Source organism: Oncorhynchus nerka, linkage group LG24 (genome assembly GCF_034236695.1).
Source record: "Oncorhynchus nerka isolate Pitt River linkage group LG24, Oner_Uvic_2.0, whole genome shotgun sequence".
NCBI classification, from domain to species: Eukaryota; Metazoa; Chordata; class Actinopteri; order Salmoniformes; family Salmonidae; genus Oncorhynchus; species Oncorhynchus nerka.
In genome coordinates, this window is record NC_088419.1 from 60,891,004 (window position 1) to 60,908,206 (window position 17,203).

The window sequence follows — 17,203 nt, forward strand, 5'->3', positions numbered from 1 at the left end:
GAAGTTCTGTGCGCCCATGAATCCACGTAAGTCCACCGACTCTGTTACCTTTCATGTTACCTTTCTGAATTATCTGTGGCGATCGGGAGAGTGGGCCATTCAGTTACTGTTAATAGTTATCATCGCGGAGCGCGGCTTTGGAGCGCAGCTTCAAACATATTGTGTAATGTGAATTGTCAATGATCACGGCCCTACAGATCCTCATAGGCCAATTACACAATCGATATGGTTCATGTGTATTGAAATTAATTATATGTACACATGAAGACTGTTGAAAGCGTGAAATGAGAAACGTCATTGTTTGCTAACTGATTGACTTTGATCATGGGGATTATAGATTGTATAACCATTCACTGTTTGTATTCTCATGATTTATGATAAATAGTTGTGAGCCTAAATGACTCACGGATGATTACTATTGACTTCTTAATAAACTGGACTGTTGAATTCCCTAAATTATGTTAATAATGACTGATATGATTTGATCTTTGATTATGAATTTGATTGTATACATGTTATTTGTTTCCTTTGTGATGCAACACAGACTACTCAGTAAATATACCACTTTATGGTTAAAATAATTCCTGCCTCCGTCTCATCCATTTCTCTGTCACCTGACACGTGACCACCTGTTCACCTTCACTGTCAGTCATCCTACCTGTCCAGCTACCCACACAGATTCCACTAATCTTTCACTACAATTGCAAGAAAATACTGAAATATGGAATTTCATTAATGCACTATTAACAGATGTAGATAATTCCTTCAAGCCCACAGTGGTTTGCCCAATCTTTTTTACAATGGCTACTGATACAACATACTGTAAATTCCAGAAAATAGCACTTATTTTCTTTATTGCTAGATTATGCTTTATAGAACTTGGAGAACATTAAATTACCCTGAGAATAATATTTACACAACAATAATTTCTCAGAATTTAGTAGGCTACCATGGCATGCCAATTGCTGGAAAAGTAATCAACAGCAGTCCCTGAAAAAAACATACTAACGTGATAGCTCATGTAATAGGACAGGATAGGACCAAGTCAGACTTCACTCACAACACACGAGATAACAAATTACTTGCTGACATAGTTTCAGTAGAGGAAATATGATTAATTGGAATCATAAAAAGTCTTAGGATTCTAGGCTATATTTGCTGTCATGGGTCCTGGCTGGAGTTGGGGTCCTGACATGTTTGCTGTAATGGGCTGTGGCTGGGGTCCTGGTGTGTTTTAAAGGAGAAGGAAACTTCTGGTTGTCCATCTGTATTCCTGGATGCGGAGAGGGCTGTTTTATTGCAGATCTTGGTGGAGGCATATTCGAATAGATAGGATTTTCTGGAAATACACAAGAAAAAAATACTCAAGTCATTGTCACACCAACAAATATTCACATCTGATTAACTGTCCTTGCTCAGCAGCCTGCACTGTCAAGAAGGTCGTAGACTGGGCAGAAAGGACAAGACACAGCTGAGAAGCTGCAAAGAATGAACCTGAGACGTTCACCTATCCTCCCCCGCTCTGTCTCAGAGCTTCTAACCACATACCACCTGATCTCTCATTCAACACACTCTAAGGGCAGATCTCACTTTGTGCATATTAGCTGCTCTGTAAATGAGTGCACAAGGCTTGCTGTTTTTTCATGTCTCCCTCTCTCTCTTATTCTCTCTCTCTCAGTGCTATGATACATTTGAAGTCGGAAGTTTACATAGACTTAGGTTGGAGTCATTAACTTGTTTTTCAACCACTCCACAAATTTCTTGTTAACAAACTATAACTTGGGCAAGTCAGTTAGGACATCTGCTTGATGCATGACACAAGTAATTCTTCCAACAATTGTTTACAGACAGATTAACACACTTATAATTCACTGTATCACAATTCCAGTGGGTCAGAAGTTTACATACACTAAGTTGACTGTGCCTTTAAACAGCTTGGAGAATTATGTTGTGGCTTTAGAAGCTTCTGATAGGCTAATTGACATCATTTGAGTCAATTGGAGGTGTACCTGTGGATGCATTTCAAGCCCTACCTCTTTGATTGACATCATGGGAAAATCAAAAGAAATCAGCCAAGACCTCAGAAAAAAAATTGTAGACCACAAGTCTGGTTCATCCTTGGGAGCAATTTCCAAACGCCTGAAGGTACCACGTTCATCTGTACAAACAAGAGTATGCAAGTATATACACCATGGGACCACGCAGCTGTCATACCGCTCAGGAAGGAGACGTGTTCTGTCTCCTAGAGATGAACGTACTTTGGTGTGAAAAGTGCAAATCAATCCCAGAACAACAGCAAAGGACCTTGTGAAGATGCTGGAGGAAACAGGTACAAAAGTATCTATATCCACAGTCAAACGAGTCCTATATTGACATAACCTGAAAGGCCGCTCAGCAAGGAAGAAGCAACTGCTCCAAAACCGCCATAAAAAAAAGCCAGACTACGGTGTGCAACTGCACATGGGGACAAAGATCATACTTTTTGGAGAAATGTCCTCTGGTCTGATGAAACAAAAATAGAATTGTTTGGCCATAATGACATCGTTATGTTTGGAGTTAAAAGGGGGAGGCTTGCAAGCCGAAGAACATTATCCCAACCGTGAAGCAAGGGATGGCAGCATCATGTTGTGGGGGTGCTTTGCTGCAGGAGGGACTGGTGCACTTCACAGAATAGATGGCATCATGACGAAGGAAAATTATGTGGATATGTTGAAACAACATCTCAAGACATCAATCAGGAAGTTAAAGCTTGGTCGCAAATGGGTCTTCCAAATGGACAATGACTCCAAGCATACTTCCAAAGTGGTGGCAAAATGGCTTAAGGACAACAAAATCAAAGTATTGGAGTGGCCATCACAAAGCCCTGAGCTCAATCCCATATAACATTTGTGGGCAGAACTGAAAAAGTGTGTGCGAGCAAGGAGGCCTTCGAACCTGACTCAGTTACACCAGCTCTATCAGGAGGAATGGGCCAATATTCACCCAATTTATTGTGGGAAGCTTGTGGAAGGCTACCCAAACCGTTTGACCCAAGTTAAACAATGTAAAGGCAATGCTACCAAATACTAATTGAGTGTATGTAAACTTCTGACTCACTGGGAATGTGATGAAAGAAATAAAAGCTTATAAATAATTCTCTCTGCTATTATTCTGAATTTTCACATTCTTAAAAGAAAGTGGTGATCCTAACTGACCTAAAACAGGACATTTTTACTAGGATTAAATGTCAGGAATTGTGAAAAACTGAGTTTAAATGTATTTGGCTAAGGTGTATGTAAACTTCAGACTTCAACTGTATATATATTACAGAGTTTTCTTTCATCTGTTTCATAAGCTTTTCGCTACACTTGCAATAACATCTGCTAAACATGTATGTGACCAATAACATGTGATTTGATCATCCTCCCCCTCTACAAACTACTCCTCTCTGCTTTAAGTTTGATCATCCTTCCCCTCTACAAACTACTCCTCTCTGCTTTAAGTTTGATCATCCTCCCCCTCTACAAACTACTCCTCTCTGCTTTAGGTTTGATCATCCTCCCCCTCTACAAACTACTCCTCTCTGCTTTAGGTTTGATCATCCTCCCCATCTACAAACTACTCCTCTCTGCTTTAAGTTTGATCATCCTTCCCCTCTACAAACTACTCCTCTCTGCTTTAGGTTTGATCATCCTCCCCCTCTACAAACTACTCCTCTCTGCTTTAGGTTTGATCATCCTCCCCATCTACAAACTACTCCTCTCTGCTTTAGGTTTGATCATCCTCCCCCTCTACAAACGACTCCTCTCTGCTTTAGGTTTGATCATCCTCCCCCTCTACAAACTACTCCTCTCTGCTTTAGGTTTGATCATCCTCCCCCTCTACAAACGACTCCTCTCTGCTTTAGGTTTGATCATCCTCCCCATCTACAAATACTCCTCTCTGCTTTAGGTTTGATCATCCTCCCCATCTACAAATACTCCTCTCTGCTTTAGGTTTGATCATCCTCCCCCTCTACAAACGACTCCTCTCTGCTTTAGGTTTGATCATCCTCCCCCTCTACAAATGACTCCTCTCTGCTTTAGGTTTGATCATCCTCCCCCTCTACAAACGACTCCTCTCTGCTTTAGGTTTGATCATCCTCCCCCTCTACAAACGACTCCTCTCTGCTTTAGGTTTGATCATCCTCCCCCTCTACAAACGACTCCTCTCTGCTTTAGGTTTGATCATCCTCCCCCTCTACAAACGACTCCTCTCTGCTTTAGGTTTGATCATCCTCCCCCTCTACAAACGACTCCTCTCTGCTTTAGGTTTGATCATCCTCCCCCTCTACAAACGACTCCTCTCTGCTTTAGGTTTGATCATCCTCCCCCTCTACAAACTACTCCTCTCTGCTTTAGGGCACAAGATCTGGTTTGAAATTAAGTTCAACATATAGATAAATATATTTTGGAACAAAAACTGTCTTGTACCTCTGCTCTTGCATCCCCTTCGTTGTATTAAGATCCAGATGACCACTAGCAGTGTGACAAGTATGGCACTCGCTGCTCCCACTGCTACCCACAGCCTCCAGTCTACAAGCAGAACCCGATTGGAAGGGCGAGACAGAGTTACTGATTGGAAGGTGAGGAGGGGGTAAACAGCAGTTATTTCATTTGACATCTTCTCACCCACAAACACACACATTAGTGGTGTGCAGGTCAGCTGTTTGTTCACCCTTACCCATTCACAATAGCTAATAACCCTATCGCAATCACCCAACTATATGTATTGTGAAAATCTGAGGACCACACACGATCCTAACCTGCTAATATAGAAAATGCGCTGTCAAAGCTAGAATTTTTTTTTCTGACATTTTGGTAGATTATTTGTTAGTCAACTTCTCTTCTGTCATTATATGCTGCCCTAGAAGACTAAATAAACCCTTGCTCACCAGAATAATGTCATAAATAGATTGAAGCATTCATTCTATCTAGTCAGTCTAGTCTCAGAACATTTTTATATTATTTTGTACATAAATCCGAGACAGTCCATTTAGTAGGATATGTTACATTTCTAATGGATGTGTTATTTTGTGGATGTCCATCAACCATTTCATATGATATGTTACGAATTATAATTCATTATGTGTTACGAATTTAAAACGTACAATATGTTATGAATTTGCAAAACGTAGTATATGTTACGACTTGCAAAACATATATGTTATGGATTCTAGCTACGTGGCTAGGTGGCTAACATTAGCAAGTCTACATTTACATTACATTTAAGTCATTTAGCAGACGCTCTTATCCAGAGCGACTTACAAATTGGTGCGTTCACCTTAAGACATTCAGTGGAACAGCCACTTTACAATAGTGCATCTAAATCTTTTAAGGGGGGTGAGAAGGATTACTTTATCCTATCCTAGGTATTCCTGAAAGAGGTGGGGTTTCAGGTGTCTCCGGAAGGTGGTGATTGACTCCGCTGTCCTGGCGTCGTGAGGGAGTTTGTTCCACCATTGGGGGCCAGAGCAGCGAACAGTTTTGAACTGGGCTGCGCGGGAACTGTACTTCCTCAGTGGTAGGGAGGCGAGCAGGCCAGAGGTGGATGAACGCAGTGCCCTTGTTTGGGGTGTAGGGCCTGATCAGAGCCTGGAGGTACTGAGGTGCCGTTCCCCTCACAGCTCCGTAGGCAAGCACCATGGTCTTGTAGCGGATGCGAGCTTCAACTGGAAGCCAGTGGAGAGAGCGGAGGAGCGGGGTGACGTGAGAGAACTTGGGAAGGTTGAACACCAGACGGGCTGCGGCGTTCTGGATGAGTTGTAGGGGTTTAATGGCACAGGCAGGGAGCCCAGCCAACAGCGAGTTGCAGTAATCCAGACGGGAGATGACAAGTGCCTGGATTAGGACCTGCGCTGCTTCCTGTGTGAGGCAGGGTCGTACTCTGCGGATGTTGTAGAGCATGAACCTACAAGAACGGGCCACCGCCTTGATGTTAGTTGAGAACGACAGGGTGTTGTCCAGGATCACGCCAAGGTTCTTAGCGCTCTGGGAGGAGGACACAATGGAGTTGTCAACCGTGATGGCGAGACGTCTAGGAGTTTGGAGTTAGGGGTTAAGGTTATTGTTAAGTCTAGGAGTTAGGCTAATTGCTTATGGTTAGGGTTAGGGGAAGGGTTAGCTAAAAGGGTTCAAGTTAGGGTTAGGGGAAGGGTTTATGTTAGGGGAAGGGTTAATGTTAGGGGAAGTGTTAGCTAACATGCTAAGTAGTTGCAAAGTAGCAAAAAAGTAGTATGTAGTTGCAAAGTTGCTAATGAACTAAATGCTAAAGTTGTCCGTCATGAGATTCAAACTCACAACCTTTTGTATAATGCAAACATCTAGCAACTCAACGGTTCCGAGTTTGAATCTCATCACGGACATCTTTAGAAATTCAGCTAATTAGCAACTTTTCAACTACCCACACATTTTTTGCTACTTTGCAACTACTTAGCATGTTAGCTAACCCTAACCCTTTTAGCTAACCCTTCCCCTGCCAACTTTTGTTTTTGCCTTAAGTAACCACACCTCTTATGTAACCATACCAAATGTAACATATCATACTAACTTGAGTGTCCCAGATTTACATTTACTATGTTATGTCAAGTCCATGAGTCCAGGCTGATCTAGTTGACATCAGCAAAGTTCTCTGTGATCTCCGCTTCTTTCAAGGAGCAAAGATGGTTAGGGTCCAGGAAGAAGACGCAATAACAAAAAGAACAAAACAACAGTCTTGTGACTGTCGAATTTGTATAGCGCATCACAACCATCACACAATCATCACATAACATGCTATTATCCTCTTTTACCACTTCCCCAAATCTTTCCCAAACATTTATTTTCTGGCCCTCCCTTCTCTTTATTTTAAATGTTCTATTTCGCAGCTTATCTCTTACTGAATTAAATTTTTTTTAGCCTTGATGGATCGAAGTGAACTTTTTCTTCCTGTTCCCAAAAGCTTTGGCGATTGGCATGTAGGCTATTTCACGTATACAGTTAGTTTCTAAAGCTTAGGCCTATGCACTAATGCCAGATAACCTAAAATAATGAAATAAAAGCCTCAATGAAATTGCACCATAATTATACATTTATGGATTTTTAAGGTATTGTTTTCTCTTTATTCAACCCGCCCAATATTTTATGACCCTAAATCCCCCCACGATGACTGTATGTTATGAGTCAACCCGCACATCACACACACACACACACACACACACACACAGTGAAAAAGCCTCTGGTTTGGAGGATTTACCTGTCATCAATGGAGTATAAGTGGTACTTTTCATCTGGTTGTCCGCTGCAATAGAAAGACCATAATGAGTTGTTAAAAAAATATATTTACAGTATATCATTCAGTAACAACAGTAGTGCTGCCACTGACAATACTGTTGTAAGACTCATCATCATAACATTTCTAAACATTTCACAGAGACTGATGAATGAGATAAAAATCGATTTCCTTCTCTACTTACATATATTAACATGAGTTCCATTGCTACATGCTTGTTGAAGGACGGGAATCTCTACTGAGACATGGCAAAAGTACCATCCACTGTTATTGTGTGTGACATCTTTAAGAATTAATCTGGACCAACTCTCTCTAGATTCTTTAGATACATGACCCCCAGCATCCAGCTTCCCACTTTTGTCTGCCGAATGGGTACTGCTGTTCAGCAGTGTATTAGAGCTGCAGCTTGAGTGGCCAGTTGGGCTGAAATACCAGTTCACCGTGACACGAGTTTGGGGCATAAAACTGCAGTTCAGGGTAAGTGAGGAACCAAGATGAACTTCCACTGTCCTTGGTGGCTGATCCAGGATCACAGTGCTCAGACCAGGCTTCACCAACGTTCCTGTTGCAGGAGAATGCACACAATTGAGAGATTAGTTGTTTGATCATTTAGATGCAAACAAGAGATTGTGTGAGTATAGATCAGGGAAAAAGCAAACGAAAATCAATGAGCTATGAATATAATTGCAAAAAGCAAAAGCAAATGCAAATGTTTGTATGACCATAAAGGTTAAATAAATAAATAAATAAATAAATAAATATATAGTCAAATTTAAACCATGTATTGATGAGTTGAAGAGCAAGGAATAGTAATCCTACCTGTAAGAAACAGCAAGAGGGTCACTTTTCTCCAGATGGCCATTTTATGGCTTAATGGTGGGATTCTTAGTGTGTCCCCACATGTCATAGCTACAGTACCTTCCTGAGTGAGATGAGGAAGGACTCTATATGTGTGGGTGGAAGGAAGTGCTCAACATTTACCACATACTGAAACCAGACATTGAGGGGTGATGGGGGATGCACATATTACTACAAAGAGTTGTCGACTACATTAAAAACAACATTTGCTGAGTTACTAAACTCTACACACATAGTTGTCTTGCAGTCACATGTGTCCTCAAACGTTGCTACTGCAGGTGTGCACTGTGGAATTTAAGGGCATATTGTAAGTATGGCTCAAAGAAACTGGAAGGGCTTCCGAGAGTTTTGGGGTTTTGGTCCAAATGTGTTAACTCACTTCACCACTACAATCATTCTGGAATATCCGTGTGACTTTCGGTCATAAAACAATACTAAGATCAAATAGCCATGCAAAGTTTCTGATTTAAATAGTTTATCCGCTTGGAGTGTCATGAACAATGAAGTAAGAAGATGAACCCACACAGAATGTGTATAATGTGATAATGAGTGAACAACATTGATGACACATTGTGTCTTTTCCTTTTCATTAAAATGTGTCACTTATTATGGTAGTTAGGGGCGGCAGGGTAGCCTAGTGGTTAGAGTGTTGAACTAGTAACCGAAAGGTTGCAAGTTCAAATCCCCGAGCTGACAAAGTACAAATCTGTCGTTCTGCCCCTAAACAGGCAGTTAACCCACTGTTCCTAGGCCGTCATTGAAAATAAGTTCTTAACTGACTTGCCTAGTAAAATAAAGATCAAATTAAAAGTTAGAAGAAAGAGGTCAAACACAGGACAGGCAGCCTACTAAAACATGAAAAACCTCATGTGTTATGTCATCTATTTGGTGGAAACCCTGAGGGTAAACTAAAGAATACCATTTAGCATATGAAATAGGCCTTTTAAATTAATAATCATTTGCATTTTCTCCATAGGTGCTTTTCATTTACCAAGGAAAACGCATAGCCTTCACCCCCAGATACAGACATAAAAACGACAATACCCAGAGTTCTCATCTACTGCGTCTGCGCAATACACACTACGGCCCTAGGCGTTGGACGAAAGATGCAATGCACTCCGGCAGCATCAGTACCAGCCCAGTAGAGTGTGCTGCAAATAAACCAAAAATAGGGGACGGCGACGAATAGCCTTTATAATTACTGATACACCGGTACCGGTTTCTTATTCTGGCAAGATGGGAGATCAGAAGGTAAGGATAGAAGTGGCCGAACAGGTGTTTTGTGTTTGCTGCGGTCGCAGGGCGTACAAAGAAAGGGGAGTAGCGCGAAGGACCGGTACTTTGTTGCTGTTATATATCATTTGATTGTATTCTGTCCTTTTAATACAACCTTGTATGTTTACATATTTTAGTTGATTTAAAAGATGATGCGTATTTCGCGGAGGCGCGTCGTCATAAAGATTTGCAGTACATCAAACATTCGATGCACCATGAGCATCACTTTCCGCCAAGAAGACTCCAATTCGTGGGCGAGAAAAACTGCGACTAACGAGGTCTCAGAATAGTCTTTAATGATTTAACTTGTAAATGCATACCAGTCCAAGACACATTAACAGCTGTCTGTTTTTAGTTTTGACCGATTTGTTGAGCCCGAGGTTGCAATAAGTGTAGAGTGTGTCCCATTATCCCCATTATTGGGGCCTGGCGCATAGCCTCTCGCAGGAAAGAGCATATTAAATGCTTCTTGGGTTGGGAGTGAATGATTCTATAAACCTGATGTGTGGGACTGGACTGTGGAAATGTTTAACATAATTTGCCTGGATCTTCTTAAATCAGTATCATATTGAGTTTAGCTTGGCTGCTGCAGAGATAGGGTGCCCATGGTGCCTAGTGTATTATGATGGGTTAAACCTAACCACTGGAGAGGAGACACATTATTAAATGATGGATGCGTATCCTTATGGTTATGTAGCAAGATGCCGCCCTTGTCACAATTTACACAGAAGTGGAATTTACCAGGAAGAGATTTGGGGGACTAAGTAGCCTACTAACCATTTATGATTAATCCTTACTTCTTTAAATGTACGCTAGTATTGTTAGGAGTCACTACTGATGTGTTGTCTTGAAGCAAGGCATCTCAAGGAAATATTATATTCTGCGTATTGAGAACTTGGTCCAATGTGAAAATGTAATAATGTTCTCTCTAATATATTCTTAGGCTTAATAACCTTTTGTATGTTGTTAAGGAATCGCTTCGTAAGATCACCACCACCCTGGCCCTGAAGAATGAGGAGATCACAAACTTCATCTGCTGTCAGAAACAGAGCCTGGAGAACCTGGAGGTATTGTACAACGCGTGTGGATGTTCTAACAATAAGATGCCAGCCTGACAGTAGGATATGTGCACAACACAATAGACACATGGTTTTATGAATTTGGCATGGCGTGGCATACTAGTCAGACGGACTGGCTGGATGTACATGGTATCTATCTGTGTACTGATTCCTTCTCTATTGACCCCTGCAGGTTAACTCCAGCCGTGTCCAGGAGGACCTGGAGACAGAGTTCAGCTCCCTCCACTCAGTACTGGACGATATAAAGGACAGCATGGTCACCAGGATCAAACAGGAGAGGGCCAGCCGCACCTATGAGCTACAGGTCAGTTCAGCTTTATTGGGCTTTTACTGGATAAGGGGTTTTACAGGATTTTGCTTTGCATTTTCTTGAGATTTCAAGATCAACATCTTGAACATCAACATTCAACATTGGAACAATATTTTGATGACTTCTCCAGGCTATCCGATCATAAGATCAGCTTATGATCAATGTAGCATGACTCATTCTCAGGCTCACAATTTGGGTGAACTTTTTGTGCAGACTGATTCAGAGTTGCTATGAAAGAAATGTTGCCATGAAAGGCTGTGTGTGTTGGGGTTCGCAACGTTATTATTCCTAGAGGATTATTGTGTCTGTGTATAATCCTGCTTTATCTCTTAGCCTCTGACTGTCAGTCAGTCAGACAAAGCCACGGCAGGGGCAGCTTTGTAATGACATCACTACACTGCATCCTTCTGTGCTTGATTATGTGTGTGGGTAGCCAAACGGATATATTGTACAGTTTCCAGTAGGTTAATTAAAAAAGAAAGTGATTCAAAGCTATTCAACCCAAATAACTTTCTTATGAACTTTTCCTCTGATGGAAAGAAACAGTACAGTATAGAAGACATTCATTATATTGAAAGGAAACAGTGTCTGGACTGTGATTAAATATATCATGCTCTCTCTCTCTCAGAGTCAGCTGAGTGCATGCTCCAAAGCCCTGGAGAGCTCCGAGGAGCTATTGGAGGTAGCCAATCAGACTCTCTGCTCCTCGGAAGCAGACGACTTCACTCAGGTAACGGTTGGCAAAATCTTCTACAACCTAACTTTCATTTACATATTTTATGCAATGACGCCACGATGTCATTGGTATTTAGCGTGAGGATATCCATAATGGTTCATAATGGTTTTAGTGGCATGACTGTTGTTTGAACACAGTTACTACCTGTTTCTTATCTTTATTTACAGTTATTGTAAAGCAGTACAGTATGTTCATCTGATGTGGTTTGTTGTGATGTGTGTCAACTTATTAACACAGATGTGTTGTTTTTATTGTAAGGATGTGGCTGCAACTCAGTTCTCTGTTTGTCCGTATCTCCTTCATTTCCTTTTCCTTTCCCTCTCTGCTTCTCTCCAGGCGGCCAAAGACATTAAGGATAGGTATAGTACATTGCTGCCCATTTCTCAGAGTATCTTCTTAACTCCCTAACCATCTGCTCACCCACATGCTTTCCAACAAAATATAGATTCCATACAATCACTCTGTAGCACGCTCTTTCATCACCACTCTGGCATTTCATCTCAGCCTTTTCTCCCTCACCTCACCTGTCCTCTCTGTCTCAAACATGTGTCAGTCCCTCATGGCACATGCGCCAGTCTATCCCCTCTCTGGCAGTGTCAGTTTAGCTTGTATGTTTCACGTATGTCAGTTCATGATTCATTCATGTTTTTGTGTGGTACAGTTGAAGAGTATTTTAGCTCTGTGTAGTGATTAGTTATAGTAGTACTACAGTACAACACTCACTAACTAATGTGTCCCCTCAGTCCTTCAGTGGTTTGAATAATGAGGCATGTCTCATTCTTTGTGTTTTTGTTTGTGGGAGAGCAGTGTGACAATGGCCCCAGCCTTCCGTTTGTCGCTGAAAGCCAAAGCCACTGACAGCATGAGTCACATGATGGTGGACTTCACCCAAGAGAGGGAGATGCTGCAGGCCATCAAGTTCCTCCCAGGTCAGTCTGTGAACTGTCATGTCTATTGGTTTTCTTTAAGAACTGAACTTTATAGTTAATATGAATTGGGATTTTTGAAATACAATACTGCTGCCTTGTATGTGTACAATTATTTTGTCTTTCGCTTGTGGCTGGTAGTCACTAAAGAGTAGGACAATAAGCCTAATCTCTCTCTTCCCCAGTGCCTGCGACCCCAGAGATTCTGGTGTCAGAGTGCCAGGTGTGTGACAATACGGTGACGGTACAGTGGGCTCTGCCTGAGCCCGACAGCAAGATAGACCACTATGACCTGGAACACCGCCGCACCAACCATGAGGGGCCGCCCCGCGCCCGAGAGGACTACCCATGGATGGTAGTGGAGGGCATCTGCGAGACCGAGTACACCCTTACAGGTAAGAGTTGACTCGAGAAGAGAAGTAAGGGTTAGAGTTATGGCTAGGGTTAGGGTTGAACCGGAATGTGGACATGAAACTAGGATTAACGTTAGAAATAGGATTATGTTTAGGATTAGGTTTGAGCCAGGGTGTGAACATAAAGCTAGGGTTAGGGTTGAGCCAGGTTGTGGACATTAAACTATAGTGAGCTCCGAAAGTATTGGGACAGTGACAATTTTGTTGTTGTTTTGGCTCTGTACTCCAGCACTTCAGCTTTTACTATGAGGTTAAACTGCAGACTGTCAGCTTTAATTTGAGGGTATTTTCATCCATATCGGGTGAACTGTTTAGAAATTAAAGCACTTTTTGTACATATTCCTCCCATTTTAGGGGACCAAAAGTATTGGGACAAATTCACTTATGTGTATTAAAGTAGTCAAAAGTTCAGTATTTGGTCCCATATTCCTAGCACACAATGATTATTACATCAAGATTGTGATTCTACAAACTTGTTGGATGCATTTGTAGATTATTTTGTGCAGAATAGAAATTAATGGTAAATAATGTGTTATTTTGGAGTCACTTTTATTGTAAATATAATATATGTTTTTTTACCGCTTTTTCTTCCCAATTTCGTGGTATCCAATTGGTAGTCACAGTCTTGTCTCATTTCTGCAACTCCCGTATGGACTCGGGAGAGGCGAAGGTCGAGAGCTGTCAAGAGCCGTGTGTCCTCCGAAACAAAACCCAACTGCTTCTTGACACAATGTGGAAGCCAGCCACACCAATGTGTCAGAGGAAACACTGTGCACCTGGCAACCGTGTCAGTGTGTACTGCACCCAGCCCGCCACAGGAGCCGCTTGTCCCTGTCGAACCCTCCCATAACCCGGACGAAGCTGGGCCAATTGTCGCCGCCCCCATGGGTCTCCCGGTCGCGACAGAGCCTGGACTCGAACCCAGAATCTCTAGTGGTACAGCTAGCACTGCCTTAGACCACTTTGCCACTCGGGAGGCATTTCTAAACACTTCTACCTACATTAATGTGGAGGCTACCATGATTGTGGACAGTCCCAAATGAATCGTGAATAATGATGAGTGACAAAGTTACAGACACACAAATATCATACCCCCAAGACATGCTAACTTCTCACCATTATAATAACAGGTTAGCATTTTGGGGGGGATGGTGAGAAGTTAGCATGTCTTAGGGGTATGATATTTGTGTGTCTGTAACTTTGTCACTCATCATTATTCACAATTTCATTCAGGACTATCCTTAATCATGGTAGCATCCATATTAATAAAGAAGTGTTTAGAAACACTATTCATATTTACAATAAAATTGATACAATACATTATTTAAGTGTATTCGTCCAAAAACTTTTGGTCCCCTAAAATGGAGGGAATATGTACAGAAAGTTCTGTAATTTCGAAACAGTTAACTCGATATGGATGAAAATACCCTCAAATTAAAGCTGACAGTTTGCAATTTAACCCCATAGTCATTGTATCATTTAAAATCCAACGTGCAGGAGTACAGAGCCAGAAAAAAATAAGAAATGTGTCACTGTCCCAATACTTTTGGAGCTCACCCTAGGAAGAGGGCAGTATGAAAGGCATGTCTAGGAATAATACGGTGACTCTAATTTACCAACTGTAATTATCAAGTAGCCATCATATTCATTATCATTGTTATTATTATGTATTTTCAGGGCTTCGCTTCGACACACACTACATGACGTTCCGTGTGAAGGCGTGTAACAAGGCTGTGGCAGGAGAGTTCTCTGAGCTTGTAACACTGGAGACACATGGTGAGTGAACTGAACTGGACATAGTCTTCCACAGGGATGTAGCTGAATGTCCTTAATGTCCTGATGATGCCAAGATAAGAATGAGTCAGAAAACCCTCTGCACCTCTCCTTGCAGCTTTCCTGTTCAAGCTGGATGCCGGCTCAGCTCATCAGAACCTGAAGGTGGAGGACCTCAGTGTGGAGTGGGACAGCTGCGGGGGGAAGGTTGTCCAGGACATCCGCAAGGACAAGAACAGAACCAACCAATCTCCAATGCACTCACCTGCCAGGTCAGAAACACTTTCTGCCAAATCCTTTGTGCTTAACAGTGAATAGAATGAAAGTCGGTGTTCAACTTTGGTGGCCTCCTCTCCTAGGACAGCCATGAATTCACCTAAGAGAGTGCCATCTGCTCGGGTCGGCAGAGACCGATTCACGGCTGAATCCTACACTGTACTGGGAGACACTTTTATTGACGCAGGCCAGCAGTACTGGGAGGTGCGGTTCGATAAGGAGAGCAAAGCATTCGCTGTGGGCTTGGCCCTGCGGAACCTGGGCCGCTTTGACCAGCTGGGGAAGAGCAACGCATCATGGTGCATCCACCTGAACAACTGGCTGCAGCAGAGCCTCACAGCCAAGCACAACAACAAGGCCCGCACCCTGGACTGTCCCATCCCGGACCGCATAGGGGTCTACTGCAACTACGAGGAGGGTGAGATGGATCTCCTGTTCCCATTGTAGCAGTTTCCTCCATCCAGTTAGCACCACTTAACTCAGACTGACATACAGCACGTTGTTATCTCTACTTCATTAAATTGGTCTGAATTAAGGATTGGACCAGGAATGGGTTGGGTAATGTAATCAAATGAACACTGGTGGTGTCTGCATCTAGTTTGGAAGACACATTTCAGTTGAATGCATTCAGTTGTACAACTGACTAGGTATCCCCCCTTCCACTCTGTGTTCCTTAGCTATGCAGCTGTATCAAATTTCAAGCTGCCTCAGAGTACTGGGACATTCGTGACATTACCTTTCTCTCCATCCAGGTGCACTGTCTTTCTACAATGCCAGAACCAAGACACTGATGCACACTTTTAGAACCAAGTTCACACAGCCTGTCATACCAGCCTTCTCGGTGAGGAACTTAGATTTTTGGGTGGCTCACAGAGCAAAGAAGTTATGAAACCACTACCGGTATCTGAGATAAATCCAGCCTGTGAGTTAAGCATGTGCTCTATCTCCCCCTACAGGTGTGGAATGGTTGTTTCTCAGTGCAGACGGGTCTGCAGGTGCCCAGTGCGGTGCAGAGCAGCCAGAGGAAGAATAGTGGTACCAGCAGCTCCAACACCAGCCTCACCTAGACCCAGCCAGAACCAACTGCTGCAGCAGAACTTAACCCCATTCAGGCTGTGTGGTGGTCGGAGCTCAAACTGGTCCCAGCGCTGCCGCTGCTCACCCCCCCCCCAATACACACCACACCTGCCTGATCCCAATCAGACTACTACACTCCCTGTGCCTTCCAGACAGGTGCCCTCAGTGTATCAGGAGTGAATCATAAAGTAATTTAATTCATATCCCTAATTCAACAAAGGCCAAATGAAGATAACCCAGTTACCAATATATTAGGAGCTAGGCACAATATATGTTAATATTTCAATGCAACAGACAGACCCCAATGCAACTAAAAACAGTCCATATAACGCGGTTGTAGTACAGTAGTCATTAATACATACTGAATGTTTGGAATCCTCTGCCTCTTATTTTGCTAGTTGCTTCTCAGTACAGATGCACCTAATTTACCTGTATAACCCAAATAACTTTGTAGCGAAACGACCTGCTTATAGTCACAAGTTTATTGCTACTTAAGAATGTATTGAATTCTACATCACCAGCAGCTGTGTGGACCAGTGGAGACACAGATGGAAATACAGAACTGCTGATTGGATCTTGGGGAAGGGTTGGTATGGGGTCGGAGGGTCTGAATATTGTATTGTAACGTGTCGCCCTGACTTGTCACCGTTTAATCACCACCTGAAGTGAGGAGAGAAACGATTTCATGAGCCGGGTGAGGACTACCTGGAAGAGAGACATTCCGAGATATTGTTGCTGCAAGTGTTTACCGATGTTAACACCAGTCCTTATTCATGTCACCTGATGTCTCAACTCAATGCTGGGGTGCTATTATTTTAAATACCGTCTACGTTTTTGTCATGTTGATGGTACGCATCATATGAATATAACTTGCAATGCTTTAAAGCTTCCACTGGAGAATGTTTTACTTCACGGGTTAAAACATTTGACAATGTAAATATGTTCCTTTCATTTTTACACTACAGTATGTATGTTTGTCACACACAGTTAATAAAGCAGTAAGACAGCCCTGTGTTTCTCTCAGTCGGTACATTGAGGACCAGAAGTACATTTCAGGATTCAAGACTACTACATTTTCAAAGATATCAGATCAATTCTGTTCTCACAAGAATAGCTCAACTCATCCCTGACCGCTGGCTACGTCCCTTCTGTCTTCAAGAGAGCGAGAGTTGCACCCCTTCTGAAAACCTACA

At 42.4% G+C, this 17,203-nt stretch overlaps 2 protein-coding genes across 2 annotated transcripts; one reads left to right on the top strand and one right to left on the bottom strand.

The window, feature by feature from the left end:
- Window positions 1–837: 837 nt before the first annotated feature.
- LOC115108351 (transmembrane and immunoglobulin domain-containing protein 2-like) lies at window positions 838–8,222 on the bottom strand. Its single transcript, XM_029632569.1, has 5 exons — window positions 8,107–8,222; window positions 7,472–7,849; window positions 7,252–7,296; window positions 4,452–4,553; window positions 838–1,339 (listed from the first exon to the last, which is right to left on the bottom strand). Exons 1-5 carry the CDS (start codon window positions 8,192–8,194, stop codon window positions 1,137–1,139), a joined length of 816 nt encoding a protein of 271 aa, XP_029488429.1. The 5' UTR covers window positions 8,195–8,222; the 3' UTR covers window positions 838–1,136.
- Window positions 8,195–17,018, top strand: LOC115108352 (fibronectin type III and SPRY domain-containing protein 1-like). Its single transcript, XM_029632571.2, has 12 exons — window positions 8,195–9,396; window positions 10,392–10,487; window positions 10,672–10,803; window positions 11,438–11,539; window positions 11,882–11,904; window positions 12,353–12,474; window positions 12,657–12,866; window positions 14,562–14,660; window positions 14,776–14,929; window positions 15,017–15,351; window positions 15,686–15,774; window positions 15,890–17,018. Exons 1-12 carry the CDS (start codon window positions 9,382–9,384, stop codon window positions 15,998–16,000), a joined length of 1,488 nt encoding a protein of 495 aa, XP_029488431.1. The 5' UTR covers window positions 8,195–9,381; the 3' UTR covers window positions 16,001–17,018.
- Window positions 17,019–17,203: the final 185 nt, after the last annotated feature.

Bases quoted from the DNA above. Each gene is read 5' to 3' on its own strand.
- LOC115108351 (XM_029632569.1), bottom strand. From the start codon at position 8,194: ATGACATGTGGGGACACACTAAGAATCCCACCATTAAGCCATAAAATG. The intron at 7,297-7,471 runs GTAAGTAGAGAA...TTTCTATTGCAG, and splicing joins TGGAACTCATGTTAATATAT to CGGACAACCAGATGAAAAGT. The intron at 4,554-7,251 runs GTAAATCCTCCA...TTCTGCTTGTAG, and splicing joins TTATACTCCATTGATGACAG to ACTGGAGGCTGTGGGTAGCA.
- LOC115108352 (XM_029632571.2), top strand. The intron at 10,804-11,437 runs GTCAGTTCAGCT...TCTCTCTCTCAG, and splicing joins GCCGCACCTATGAGCTACAG to AGTCAGCTGAGTGCATGCTC. The intron at 12,475-12,656 runs GTCAGTCTGTGA...TCTCTTCCCCAG, and splicing joins GGCCATCAAGTTCCTCCCAG to TGCCTGCGACCCCAGAGATT.